Source organism: Amia ocellicauda, chromosome 21, assembly GCF_036373705.1.
Source record: "Amia ocellicauda isolate fAmiCal2 chromosome 21, fAmiCal2.hap1, whole genome shotgun sequence".
NCBI lineage: Eukaryota > Metazoa > Chordata > Actinopteri > Amiiformes > Amiidae > Amia > Amia ocellicauda.
This window is the reverse complement of record NC_089870.1, coordinates 6,313,508-6,329,032: the sequence shown is the minus strand read 5'-3', so window position 1 is coordinate 6,329,032 and position 15,525 is coordinate 6,313,508. Positions and strand designations below refer to the sequence as shown.

Genomic DNA, 15,525 nt, shown 5'->3' with positions numbered 1-15,525 from the left:
TCACAGAGAAAGGCAAAACCTGGGAGCTACTTCAGATATACTGCATGCAAGTGTATTGATAGATTGTAAGAAACACAGTAAATGTTTCCAATGATCCCATCTTAACGAATAGCCTGAAAAAAATATTTGTATTTGTATAAATGCAACAGTCTTCAAATAAGAAATGTCTCTTTGTGGCATATAGCCAGTGTCATGTTTGCGAATGTGTACCGATTCAAAAATAATCATTGGTCTTGGAGCCAAGATTAAATTCAAATGTATGACGTTTATGTTTGTATTATAATGTCAATATAAAGTCAATTCTGCACAGGGTTGGCCCCTCCTAGATTTCTCTTCTTCCTGGCACCCCTTGCTTTGCATGTCCAATTCTTAACATAGCCTCTTGGTGGCAGCATTAGCCAAGTTAAAAAGCACTTTCCCGGTAAATCACACTGCTTATACAATAAACATCTGGTAGATGGAAAAAGACACAGAGCCTAATATTCAGGAACTGTGCAACTGAAAATGAAATTTTGGGATCGCATGCCAGGTTGATTCCTACACAGACAGCATGCATTCAAATAAGAGGTGTTAGGGTCCTCTCCTATGGTCTTATGTCCTTCTGAATTTGGGGAGCTACCATGCCAACTAGATGGGTAAATGAATGGGTTTGAAGTCTGATATTCAATGTGTTATCTGACAGGCAACTAACAGAAAGACTTAAATGGAGGAAGTAAGGCAGTTAGATCTGGTAAGAGATCTTCCACAGCATACAACACCACCTTCAAATGATGTGGTAAGAGGGCCTACAAAACAAGACTAAAACAGCAAATTGTAAACATTAAAACATCATTTTGTTTGGCCTAGAAAAATACAAAGTACCTCAGAAAAAACTGTTTTGGTCTCTGCTGGAATCTTTATATTTGCAAAAAAGCTAAATCAAGCAGCGACCTCTTCCCACTACAATTCATTACATGCGTTTGCTTAGACAAAAAGGTTAAACCAAAAACTGAAACAAACAAGAGCTGACGCCGATGCGGAGAATGCTGCATCATCTTAGCTTCCTTATAAATTAAGGTGTTTATTTAAATAGCCGCCACCCACGCCTGCAAAACTCAAACACAACCCTTGCGGAGTCCAGTCACCCTTTCTTACAACATTCTTACACACATCATTATTCATGTTCAACCTTGCCGACTTAAAAGGTAACTAGGGCCCGGGTTTCATCTTGTTTTCTCTCAACGCATCGTGACTGTTTAATTAGATATATTAGGTAAGACTAGCGTATGTGTAAAAGAGTCCTACCGCGATAAAACCAATCGCAAGCTTGCACACTTGCTCAAACACTGATAACCTCCTGACCTACTTCCTGCATGACTTCATATTTACAATGGAGTCACCGAAAGCAAGGCAACCCATGGTCTGTCTCCTAAGCACAACAAAGCAGCACCTAGGATTGCACGTCTTCACCTAAAAAAGATTGCGAGGGAGATTCGGCCAGGTACACATGACGGGAAAACAGGGAAATGGGAAGTTCCCCTTGTCAGCTGATATTAAGATTATCATGCACCATCTGTGTCATGTTTACAGCATGTAGGAAGAAGGAGGAGAAACACTTTAAAAACTGCTAAAAGTATTAATATTCCTGAAAGGGGAATTTCTATACCTTTTAGAGCCCCCTCATACTTACATTTAATTTTCTATTTAAATGTATTTATTAAACTGTGGAAATGGCAGCCATGTTTCACCATTACTGTCAGCCATCTATAATAAATATTCTGAAAATGCAAACAAATAACAAGCGTTCCATTACATCAGCGCATCCACAGCCGATTTGTATGGATTTGGAAAGCGGTGCCACGGCGGCGAGGGATCGGCCTGGCCAAATGCCAAGGTGAACGCTATCAAGGAATTTCAGGCCTGCCGAAACCTCCCTGAAAGGTAGCAGGTGCTCAGAACTGAAATTAATGACCAAAATATTGTGCGTTTATAGAGTGCACCTTTGATCTGCCCGTGAAGCCAAAAATGATAAGCATTAATATGTATTGACAATTTGACAAGCGAACACAGTTTATACGTGTAGTATCACATTTGTAGGTGCACGTACATTTGTTGTTTTGGTTGATTTGAGGACAACCTCGTTTGACAAAATGAAATACAAAACAAACCATGCAAAACTAATTAGGAAAGAAAGAAAATGGGAGGGTTGAAGGCTTCCATTTCCTCATGATCTGTTCGGAAAGACCCATCGAGGTCTGCTGAACGTGTGGCAGGTGGCATCTTACTTTGTCTATTTTCTACTGTAAAATAAAATTGTGCTCGACGTGACAGACAATGACCAATGAGGAGAAAGCGGTTACCAGGGCACAATCGGAACCACATGAACGTCATCCAAGAATTAAGAACTGAAAACCGAAGCAAATTACTAGAAATAACAAGAAAATGCAACATATATAACTTGATTAATATGATCTCTGTTATTACTAAATTTAAAGCTAACATACGCTCTTACTGGTTCCCCGTACTGGGTAACTTTTCACCTCTGTCTGCAATGTTATTAATCATCACCTACTATCTCATAAATCTAACCTTCGAGGATGGAAAGTTGAGTCCAGTACACTTTTGAACTGTGAAGGTGTCGTTTATGGTGTATACATCTCAAACAACAACAATAAAACCCAATACAATACAGAATTGACTCCATAGCTTTGTGTATGGAGTTCAGAAGTGCATTACACTGTGCACTGCTGGATATAGGTAACCGCATGCCCTGAGATCATCCTTGTATTAGTGGTCCTTAAATGGCAAGAAAGAAATCCCGCCCTGTCTCAGCACATTTCCCACCGCATGCTGTACACAGATATGCGTCCGGGACAATGAGAAGGAAACGCTAGATTATAGTTCATCGTATTCCACAGAGGAACAACCCTAGAGAAGAAACTCCGAGGCAGATTAACAGGGGGCGATTTTGCATAAGGCAAAGCAGATTATCTCACAACGCGGGCTTGTTTGCATGGCAGCCGTTATAGTAGCACATGCAAAAAAAAGTCCGTTGCTGTGGCACTGAAGCAAAAGAAGGAGAACAAAAGCAAAGAAATGCGGATTTGGTTATCGGAGGTGACTCTCTGAGATGTGTCTTCCATATACACTCTGACAAACAAGTGACGTCATTGACCTCAGTTTGGGCCATGCACCTCTGCTGGGCTCCGGCTTGGTTCGGGGTTGGGTCGGATGAGGGGCATGAGAGGGATGGCGGACGTGGCGCTGCTGTGGTTGGGCTCTCACCTGCAGGTCCTGCTGGGAAGTTTTTGAGGGAGGGCCGCTCCACCACTGTATAAGACTCCCCCACCACAAACACCTTGTACAGCATGGCGTTGTGGTTAATGAAGCTCTGAATCACACAAGGTGGCTTGATGCCTTTCAGCCCCTCCTCACTGAAAATGATGGCCATCTGCAGGACAAGAGCAAACAGTGAGCAAGCCGTGTGAGATTTCAACACTTCCCAATCAAAACAGTTCAGCCCTGATCGACGTTGCAAAGCTCTTGAGCAACACTGGGTATCTATCCACACCCTGGTTAATTGGTGTCATGCGCTCTTAATAATAAACGGCAAAAAAACCATCATCAATGTCATAAACGTCAATGTATGTCCATTAATTAGAAACCGAAGGCAACTTTCTGTATAGGAGACACAGTTTGTGTTCTGGAAATGCCATGTAAGCACCAACTATAAATATATATAAAGAAAAAACAGGTGACTGCAATTAAGTGTGACTAAAGATTAAGAGGAATATGACTACAAAGTACAGTAAAAATTAAAAAAAATTACAAAGAAATGCACACACCCAGTTTGTAATGGGTGTTTAAAATGTACAGCATTCTAGCTTAAGCTGCCCTGAATAAAATGACAGACTGCAGGCACTTTCATGTATTAAAAAAAGCAGCATGCATTTAAAACCGATAGTTCCACTACAATCAAATTCGGGATAGACTAAGACTTCAGGGATTCGTTGAATATATATTGTTCATTACACTATACATATTCCTCAATGATGGCGTTTTAGTTCTTTAAGCACTGATTCAGCCCATGTGTAATTCCAGATGACTGCATTTTTTTTTTTTATTTCATTGGAAGCGTTTTTTTTTAATAAATATGGTGATAAACACTTTTGTGGCTTTGCACTCTGCTGTGACTGAATAAATACACCACATGTAAGCTGACAAGCAATTCCCAAGCTTTGATTCTTACCTCATGAGAATTGGTGCCATGCGCTACTCTGGTTTTGCATACTGTGAAGGAAGCAGACAACATGACCAGTGAAGAGAGGGAAGAAAACAAGAAAAAACATATCAAGGCAAAAGTCCCAGCTTCCTGTCAATTAAAGTCTGTCTCTACACCTATTGTTTGCCTGAGACACTGTTGATTATCACTGTACATAAAGCTCTGGTTCATTTGGGTCTGTTTCAGGAAATCTTTGCAAAAGTAAAGACAAAAAAACAGGATCTGTTTGCTAAACAGGAAAGGTTTCTTCAACTGCCACTTTCCTCAGCCTGAAATTCCAGAACTTTTGAGAGCTAAGGGATTCCCGGGCGAATGATTGATAATCAACCTCAACAGTTGCAATCCCATGGAAAGAAAAAGCAATATCAAACCTAGTGGTACGAATCAAATATGAGAGCAATATCAAAATATTGCATCTGGGCTGGCAGGTGAAGCCTAGCCGTTTCTTTCCCAGGCAATAAGGGCCTTGGGGGTTTGTTAGATGGGATCAAGGTGTGGATAAACTCGGTTAGCTTTGAATTAAAGTGCTGCCTTAAGCTTGTCCACCTCAGCAATGCCCATCTCGATCACAGGCACAGGGAGGGGTGGGCACTTACTGAAAGGGAATGTGAGGCCGTGCTTTTTGATTTGCTCCAAGGTGTCCGCTCCACTCTCGCTGGTCAACACCATGAAGGGAGGAGAGCAGATCCTGTCATCTGAATGGTGGAAAGAGCGAGAGAGAGAGGGAGAATTTTACTTGCATGCAGAGTGTTTCAGTGCAATTACATTCACAGAACCTACGCATTGTGTGAAGTGCTGGTAAAAGGGGTACATCTTGAGCAGGTTTATAGATTAAAAAAAAAAATCGATATGGAAGTGTGAGAGGTTTATGCACAAGCACACATTTTTCATTATATAATGCACTTTTAGGTATTGGGGTATCTGCACATACACTGCCATTGTTGCCAGAGAGAAAATGTGGATCTTAATTGACATTCACCTGGCAGTTGAGGCCTTCTACACTTTCTCTCCTATGGTCTCCATCAGGGTCAAATGTTCCAGTCCCTGTTCACAATTTACCATTAACTTCACCATTTTAATAAATGCTGTTTAGTTTTACACCCTCAATTAATTTTCCTCCTGGTGTCTGGACTCGGCAGGCAATCAGAACACGCTAATAATCCCTTCTGTCACATTCAATCCTTTTATTCAGCTTGACAAAGTTAATGTCCCGCGTCGTTGCAAACAAAATCATTTCCAACAGCCGACCTAGGTGGAACAGACCGAGGGAGAGAGTTCATACAACACTCACAATCGGTGCTGTAACAGGATCTTGTCAGCAAAGAATTGTATGGCAGCTTTCCAAATCCATGCAGGATTAAGCCTGATATCCTGGCGATTTTTTTTTTTTTAGGCTCACTGAAGACATTCTGTCACTGTTTTGTGTCGACAACTCAAAAAAGAAAAAAAAAAAAAAGATAAAATTCCTGCTCGCTACTACGAGTCTGCCTTTTTGCTTTCTCATGCCTCTCAAGTTTACTGTTCAGGGCATGCGGTTAGATTCTTTTTGTGCTGTTTTCAACGTCAGAGAAAGCTATTATATACGACTTGATGTTCACAGTAACGTGTGACTAAGGGCTGGATTAAATCAAATCTTCAACTCACCCACTAATAGCAAAACTAAATACCTGTATATCATAGTGGTTAAATGTATGAGTAGAAGAAAGTAGCATTTTACAGGTTTGTAGATTTCTGTTAGCGGGCGGGTCAAAGTTCTGATTTAATCCCAGCCTAACTGTTTTTTAATTGTACTGATGATGTTACCCTTCATAATGTTGCAAATATTAAAAAAAAAAAAAAAATCCATTCAAGAAGATTTCAGAGAATTCGATGACACTCGATGTGGGAGTGTAGAATGTGGAATTTTAAGTTGTAGAACAGAACATTTGCAATACACACCTATTAGCAAGATTTCACATGATCATGCGATTAATCTTATTATACTCTGTCATTTCACACAGGCTTCCTATAAATTTACAAATTTGTCTGCCCTTGAAATACAATTATTCTTCTGCCTTAGGTTCATCCATGTTAATTGGTACATCGCTAATGGCGAAACACTTTTAAATGACAGAGTGTGCAGGTTAAATTCGGCCGTCAAGAAAAGGATTGCTTGTCTCTGATCAAACAGTTTTCTTTAAATTCAATAATTTCAAAAATGACACTTGAGATTCACTCTTTCAAATACAGCAAAGGCACTTCCCAATTTCTCATTTTTACTTCTCCCGTCTGTGCAGTGGGGTTTCGATCTTAGAGGTAGTTTGAGGGATCCAGTGTGTCAACAGTAACATGACTGTGGGAATGGACCGAGTAAGTTTGCCCTACATCAAAGTGGACAAGAAATCCAATTTACTATTCCAAATATATTCCAGAAGAAAGTCTGCTACATTACATCTAGCACTTTAACTGACTTCGACAAATAAAAATAATTCATGCTAATCATAAATTATGAAAGCTAAGAAAGCACATTCATTTTCACCGATTCACCCCACTTGCCAAGTTTTGCATGCGTCTGTGTTGAGAGTGAACCATGGCCATTAGAGCTCACCTGATCATTCTAAAGAGCGGCTATAATATCTAAAGCAATGAATTATCAGAGGTGCTTAGGATTTCACCACTCTCTCCCTCACATGGGAACCCACAGCTTATTCATCAGGTTAGAGGAGTATTTCTATGAGTCATACACAATGTCAGGGAAATAACCAAGGCAGAGCAGACATGAGAGTCCAAGATTCGTTTCCTTGGGATCAGCAGGGAGACCATGTTGACATCATCTTAAAACCAACACTGCAGTGGGAAACAAGATCTCATTATTAAAATTCCCAGCTAATGGTAATAACGGGTCATTGTAAATCCAAAATTTCGTACCCATACAATGCCACTCAAATATTTGTTGAAGGCAATGTCAAGTTCGGAACTCGTTAGTGAGCGAGTGTAAGTGCATTACACAAGCAAAGAAATCGATATCTTGACATCAGCAGCTACATTCCTCTGAGCTGAAGTCATCGCAGTTCCCCTTTTTACCTCACAAGGTCTTCCAAACTCAGCAAGTGACACATTGTGTTTATCAGACCCTGTTGCGATACAAAGTTTATGGCTAAATCTGCAGGTTTAGTAACAGATTTTTTACCCTAGTGAACATTTAGCAGAAACGGGTTTGAATTGTATGGATTGCTGCACCTTTCTTCAGAAGAGATCTGGACAATGTCTACAGTATAGCGAGGCTTATTCTTAGACCTCAGCAAGGAGGCACCAACTGGATATCCTTGGGGTTGTTAAAAACCTGTAGTCCCTGAGTCCGACACTGAATTATGACTTCATTAGACTCAAAACTTGTCACTGCCTTTGAGATTCATGAGATATGTCAACAGATTATAAAGGTAGGATTTACCAAAATAAAATAAAAAACAACACAGACATGAGAAAAACTAAATTAAGGTCACTTTGAAAAGGTAAATGGGATTATAATAGCCATCATTGCATGTTGCTATTTAATATCAGGCTTTTAAACAGGATTTCTCTGGCATTTAACTGGACTGATTGGGTCTATGAGGTGTAGAAAATGCACATTTGAAGCAAGTGGTGTTCTCCCCAATCATGGCAGTTTCCATTTTGACATTTCACCCACACTTGATTTATTTTGGCATCTGATTCCATTCAGTCAAGTGGGTGTAGGCCACTGTAATTGTGGTTCAGGCAAATAAGATATTTTTATCCCCCTCTGCAGGAAATTAGATTCAAGTCTGTACGTATTGAATGTCATTGTTTGCCTTTCACACCACCAGCATTAAAAACATTACTTCAGGGAAGGTTACAGGAGGCCATTTGTATTACCATTAAGTCTAAAAATAAAGCCCCAAGCACAAATGCCCACGCACAGCAGGAAACAACAACAACCGGAACAGGTGTACAACAGCGAATATGCCAAGCTATAGCCTAAGGTGCAGGTTGGTGCTGCAGGTGCAAATTGGGCACACTACAGCTCTTTGAACGGTGGACTGCATTTCCCTTATTAAACCGGAGTCCATTCAGATCATGGTTACTGGCTGCTTCTGATCAAACACAGATAAAATGTTCCAAGACGTGCGGCAGAGACGAGGCCCCCGGAAGTTTCCACATTGCCGCCGAGCCAATTCAGAAACAATATTCCTGATAAAGTTGTGATGGCTAGGGTTCTCATACGTGGCTGCAGCCGGCAGACAGGTCCCAGGAAGGGCCAAGTGAACATTTTGATGTTTTAGGCACCTAGCAACAACAAATCCCACAATGGCCTTTCGAAGCGGCGCTCGTAGGCTGAGGGTGACGTGCGCACGGTGGCTCTCATGGTGGCAGAGCAGCCAGACGGCTTCCTGTTTTGTCAACACAAAGGACGCGATTGTTATCTACTGACCTCAGAGAGCTGGCGTTTGCACTTTATCACCCGGCCACCACGGCTTATTGCACATGTAGAACTCAAACTTCTCTGCTTTGCCAACCAACAAACGGACATCATAAATGGCATCATTAACCCTGATTGTCAGACAGTCCTGCCATCCTATCAGGCAACATAGCCAGGCTGTAAGTGACAGACAAGTCTAGACTCCTCATCTGCTTGGGGATTCATTATAATGTGACCATGCTGCCCTGGAGCAAGACCCTGCAAACCAAAGGGTGATACATCTCAGTAAACATAGCCTGCCATCAATAGTAAAAATGCAGTTGTACACATAGTAGACAATCTGAAAAGATTTCTCTCTTACCAGCCAGCATGTTGGAAGAAGAAAAAAAAAAAGCCCGAGCAATTTACAATGACTGCACATCTTCGCTGTAATGACATCAACAGTTAGAAGCCAGTGATGGGCCTAAAGGTCTCTCTGTCGTGACTGTAACATGAGTGTGAAGGTCAAACTTCGCTCATCTGTGGGCCCTTTAACAGAGCAGATCCTGGTGCTACACTAAATCGCAGTAAACGCCCTTGAGAAAGAAAGCCTTGCCCTTCCCTGCAGAAGGAACACGATGGGTAAACTGGAATGAACACGGGGACATTTAAGGAAACATGAGTGACAATCCTGATCTGCCTGCCTTCACCTTACACAATGCAACACAGATTCAACTGGTATTTTGCACATCTTAGCTGCCCTCTGCCTTTCCACAGCACACTTATAAACCCAAGGGCCACTTTTAGTGTGTTTATGTGTGTTTGTGTGTGTGTGTGTTTGTGTTTCTATTCTGATCCTGTTCATTTTCTGGCCAATTTAATAATATCAGCCTACACTGTCTTCCGCTGCTGATGGCACTTGGTAAGAAGGTTGCATAACACAGTCCTCAGTGCCAAACAAGACTTGGAAAATATACAGTGCAGTATCCTGTTACAAACACCACAATACAGAACATTCTTCAGGATAAAAGTTAACACAAGTTTTTATATTCATCCTCTTGAGCTAGGTACCCCGGCAAGGAAAAGGCCTCACTGGATTTTGTTTTGTTGACTTCATTAAGAGATACACTAATTCTTTAATCATTTCCCAAGTGAACCTTTGTCTTCTTTCATTGGCAATTCCTTATCAGTGATGAAAGAACCCTTTTATTGGTGATTTTTTTAAGTGCCCTAATTGTGAGATTAGAAACAACAAAACAAAGCAATGACAGGGTTAAAGTACCATTCTTGCACAAAAGACTATTCCTCTTTTTCTTTCTGCGGACCTCTGACGTTCCTAAGCCTTTTAACATGTAACTCATTCAAACTTCAGTATTTTCTCTATCTCAAAATGACACAACAGCTTAACAAATTGCTTAATCACATTTACAGACAAGCAAGATGTGAGGAATATGACTTTAATATGCAGAAAGAAGATGTAAAGAAGGTGCTGGGGATAATAACCGAGTTTATAGTGTAATATATACAATTGATTTATCCTACAACTGCCAAAGACTGGATTGCTGAACTGTAACGAATCCATCTCCTAATGACAAATCCTTTCTAAACACTCCCAAGTCGACCGGACATTTTGGAGCCTACGAAGGCTTTTATCTGCCATTTACAAGCTCAACTTTTTAACCACTTAATATCGTTAAGTATGGACCTATGGTGCACGTTTGAACTGGGAAGGTATGGTAGATTGTAACTAGTCGCTGTACAGTTACAGCTTTGTTTAGATTTCTGAACCAGCAGTTTTTAAGACGTGGCATAAGAAAAAGTTAAGAGATTAAAACACCAAGTCTAGCAAGGCACTTAAAAGAAGGGTAATATCTGAAACAAACATTTCCCCCGACACTAGAATGTAACCACACATACAATAAAATGTACATTTGATATCAACTAAAATTTGACATCAACTAAGAGAAGATATCATGCAATATGTGCACTACTGCTATAAGCCGACCGTTTAACATTTTGTTTTAATGGGTTGACTGGCATTTATGTATTTCAACAACCCTAACAAAAGAAAATGATGAACAGATACAAATTAAAAAACAAGCAACGAATAAATAAATAAATCGAGATTCAGTAGAATAACAACACTCCAGACCACTGTTGAAACTCATGACTTCATCTAGATTGGACTGGCGAGACATCCTTAAATGGTACTTTATTTTCACTTCTTATTACCCGAGTAAAATCCAGGAAGTCATTTTGCAATTTCTCTTAATTGCCGTTAGAAACTGGATAAGGGGAGAGACTGTCATGTTGGGGTCCTGTTCGAGTTAAGCAGTCTAGGTTGATTGGAACGTAAATGCATACATTGCAGGCCCAGACTTCAGCATTTTCAGGAAGAGTATGTCACGTGCCACCGTGCCACAGATACAATTCAGCCTCACCACATGCTTGCTGTTCCTATGGAGGACTGTTGTTCTACTTACCGGCCTTTTGACCTGTCCTCCCGCATCTACTGCAGGCAGAAGTCTAATCGAACCTGACGCCTGACCCACAAACACATCAAAGCCACGCCATCCCCTCCAGCGCGCGCACAAGCAACTCAACGGGATGCAAAAAAAAAGCGCCGATGACGTCCGCATAATTAAATTCTGCCAGTTTCATAACTCTGTCGGCAGCCTTGCCAACAATCCCCGGCAGAAGCACTTGCTAATGCTGGTGTGGTGTCTTGTTTCCCGCCTGAGCAAGGCCTCAGTGCTGTGTTTGCTTGCGGTTGCCCTGGTTCAGCTAATTGCTTAGGATTTGTTTGAAAAGTCGAAGAGGTGTCCGGAATTGGGGAGGGAGAAGGGGGACATCACAGCCAGTTATCTTATGGCGTCGATGCAGAAGGAGAAGAAGAGGGGGGCTGCCATAGCTTCTGGCAAATGTCTTCTTGAGTAAAAACACAACAAGAGGACGTATATGGCAACCATAGGGCAGCCATGACCTCCCCGTAACACATCTGCCAGCATTTACCGAGCAATTTACGGCATCTTTCCTGCTCTTCACAACTTGTTAAGTGTGGAAAAACAAGTCGGCTTTGGAAGGTTATTGCAGGCACTTGAGAACTGAAGTGCGCGAGGAGTTTGTGCTGCAATAATGGACTACGGATGAAGGCAATATTCCTTAAAAAGCAATTACACGGTTGTGTTTATTAGTCTAACTCAAGCTCTGCTGGCTTTCTTTTTTCGACCTTTCAATTGAAAAACCCTTTCTCTCTCCACACTTTTTCTGAAAAGCCTTGAGGGCACCAACTGTGGCACTCTCTTGGGTTTCCTTCCTAATTGGACTTGAATTTCATACAGTGTTCATGCTTCATTAGCTCACCTGCCACCAGCTCAGGATACTTCAAAAACACATTACCAGACAGCTACTTTCCTATAATCACAAAGTCATTTCCACGCATTGAATGCTCCGCTTAAAAAAGTGTTCAAGGCCACAGTCATGATTTGCAAGGTTCCCTTTGTGTGGAATGTTTCGATCCTGTTAGCCTATCTTCAAGCATCAGCAATCCACCCAAAAATGTAATGCAGAAGCAGAAGCGTTCTTAAAATGAATCACTTTATTTTTTTGTATTCCTTACTGAAGAACTTCATCAAATGTCTGGTATTTGGCCAGTGCTGTGCATGAGTGGGGAGAGTGGACATGTGACCACTGAAACAGAGAGCAGAAGTCTCTCTTGGGGAATCGAGATGGTTTGGGGTGGAATTTATGGTTTCTTCAAAAGAGGTGGCAGCTGTGACAGTTCAGTGGCCCAAGTCACACCTCCAACCCACTACAATCAGGCTCTCGTTGAATTTCCACACAAACCAAACAGACAACAAAAGCAACCACATGAGAAACAAGACTGAAATAACAACTCTCGTTACACTAGGAGCTCTTGGCAGCTTCAGTGAAAGATACATATTTTTAATTTATATAAGAACATTAGAATTCAGTAAATCTACGACATAAATCCTTAATGCTGTATATCCTTAAGAAGATTAAGTTCCTATTTTAATTGCAAATGATAGATCTCGAAAGACAGAAGCAATAATCTGACTAATCTATTTGAGATTATCTTTTGAAGGGAAAACGAAACAAATCAATACACAAGAGTACTTGATAGGACCACCTTTTAATTTAATTGATTGTTAAACGATGACTATCGTTCAATACTTGTGCAGCAGTAATAATAGCTGGACTAAAGTTGTCTGCTGTATTTGATTGCAGTATAATAACAAGTTGTAATAAAAGGCTGCTGAATCTCAGTTGTAATGTATGGATACTATCATTTTCACTTTGAATCGTGAGGACATAACTCAATGTAAGACCAACTCTAATAGCAATAGTATCTAATAACATACTGACCCGACATCAAATTAAATATCATGGAACTCTTATTGTTTCTGGTTTAAATGAACCTCAATAAAATAAAATAAAATTATAGATCATGTGATAAAAGTATTGTATTTCAAGGCTAGCCGATGTGTTGCCGGTTTGTGTTCTTCCAAGAATGGATGCTGAAAATCTATTTCCATTAGTAAAAGAAAAAGCAATGATTTGATGTGTCACAAAAATGGCCCATAGCGTGTATAGTTAAGGAAAGACTTGTCTCACTACAAACGTTTTGCAGACTGAAGTAGAAGTCATTGCTGTATTGTGAAATCATTTAAACATTCCACCTCTTGACAAAGATTCCTGAACACGCATGTGTTAATTGTCTGACAATACTATTTCAGAGCAGGATTTAATATCCACTCACGCTTTGTCTGAATTTGTTCCAGGCATCAACAGGGGGCTCTTGTTAAGTGTTTAAGAGAGGATGATACATTCATTAGGTGAGGTCACCGTGTGTGTGTGTGTGCGTGCATTCTTCTCAGTTATATTTAATCCACTTCAGTTCCCACTCGTAAAATAAACAACTGAAAACCGTTTCTCCCCGTGTCACATGTTTCTGCAACTCTTTATTTAGAAAGACATTTCGTCAGAAGAATGAGAGATACTTCGCCATTTAAAGGCTGGCTCCTGCTCGATGTTTATAAATAAATCCACTAAACAGAGGGAAAGATTGCACAAATGCGTATAAAACTTCTCTCTGTTAATTTTTATGGGGATATGTGATACGGTATTGAAGGAAAAAACTTTTACAAAGAAAAAGACAATGTAAAACATGCAGTCAACGCAGCTTATAATATCAAATGGGTCTGCCCATCAATCAATATGTCGAGATTCCACCACCGCTCCATACAAGGTAAGAAAGTCCAACCTTTAACACCACGAGCCAGGCTGGCCAGAGAGACATCCATATATTGGGATAATTAAAGGCTGTGTAACTAGGTGTACAATACCACTGACATACAACTACTCCCCACCACACCTATAGGTTCTTTGGAACAGTAGTTTCTCAAGTACTTTTTCCAAAGAACTTCCTGGAGGCAACTTGTTAAATATTGCAGGTAGGATTGGGAGGCAGAAGAAATTACGTCAGCTGCCTGAATGTGGGGAAATCAGCACATTTCTACAAAGATACACAGTAAGTAAGCTTATTAAGTGATTAAAGTACACACCTCCAACCCTACTGTCACAGTCACCTGTACAGTGTTGGGAAGACATTATTTTGTGGCAAGACTGATCAGAGGGTGGTTTGGGAGTAGGTGTGAGTCGGGTTACAGAACACAGACACACAAAGGGTAATGAGAATCCAGTACAAAACTTGATCATTCCTCAATGAATCACGCATGACTTTGTGTCATGTCTGGTTAGGATGACCTATGCACACCCAACTCGGGTCCAATCTGCTCCTCCATCAAAAGGAGTGGTAGCAAAAGTTCATATTGTACGACTGAGTAATGCAGAAGATTCAAATTTTAATTAATCACACGAACAATCGCTGACAACCACATTGACACAAAATTGTTTAATTCTCACCCCAAAAATGTAATAATTCATCATATACCGGCTGCAGAAAAGAATAAGAGAAAGCAATAGCTTTTAATGATGGCGTAGAACACCTCAAAAAAAGAAAACACATTCACCAAATCAGAGATGAAAATAACTGTCGATCAAGCAGAGGAAAACAGAGAGCAAGCTAAAAACAGACCACTGAACTTCCTAACTAACGAAAGTGTTTGGGAAACGCATCCCATTTGAAAAGTTGCCCTGATGATGATCTAATGATACGCGTTGGGCTCACGTTACTTGTTGTTAGGCTAGGTCTTCTCTGATAGAGGCACGGGAGACGAAAGACAAACAAAGAGGTGAGAAGGCAGGGGAAACAAGCAGGTATGCCTGACCTATCTCCTTAAACCGCTGCTGTGCAGTAAGAAAATAAAAAAATAAGTGCTAAGTACACCTTCCCTGTAGGGAGAGATGATAAAAGTGCTGTGTCATAGTGGAAAAGCAAGCACTTATGGGCAATTCAGTATGTACTCTTGGCAATCAGAAGGGTGTATATGATTTGCCCCAATTAGGTTTAAACTGGCTAAAATACACAGAGTGCGTATTGCAGAAAAATAATAATGTTTGAATCTTTGAGTAATCATTTGAGTAAACATCATATATTTACATTGCTTTCTGGGCTCATAAGGTGAGTAACTGATAGATGGACTGAAAGAAACCCTTGCTTATTACACCTATCCCAGAAGTGGCACAGTACAGAGAAGTTGCAGATGGTATCAATGGATTTGAATTTCACACAAAAAAACTCGACAGTACTTATTATGAATTAGCTGCTTAAATGGTCAAAATGGAACTGAATTATGATCAGATTTAGGGATTGATCGGTATAATCTGCTGGATTGTGACTGTCCAGAACCAGGGTTGACAAATCCTGACCGATATCCCTTAACTA

The 15,525-nt window shown here is 40.6% G+C and overlaps 1 protein-coding gene across 2 annotated transcripts in view; it reads right to left on the bottom strand.

The window, feature by feature from the left end:
• The window catches only part of itpk1a (inositol-tetrakisphosphate 1-kinase a), a 61,207-nt gene that overhangs the window by 5,931 nt on the left and 39,751 nt on the right, over positions 1-15,525 (bottom strand). For both annotated transcript variants that reach the window (XM_066694901.1, XM_066694902.1), the window contains exons 6-8: positions 4,858-4,956; positions 4,229-4,269; positions 3,265-3,430 (exon numbers count right to left, since the gene is read on the bottom strand). In XM_066694901.1, the coding sequence (XP_066550998.1) occupies positions 3,265-3,430; positions 4,229-4,269; positions 4,858-4,956 (306 nt within the window). The remainder of the gene's footprint in view (positions 1-3,264; positions 3,431-4,228; positions 4,270-4,857; positions 4,957-15,525) is intronic.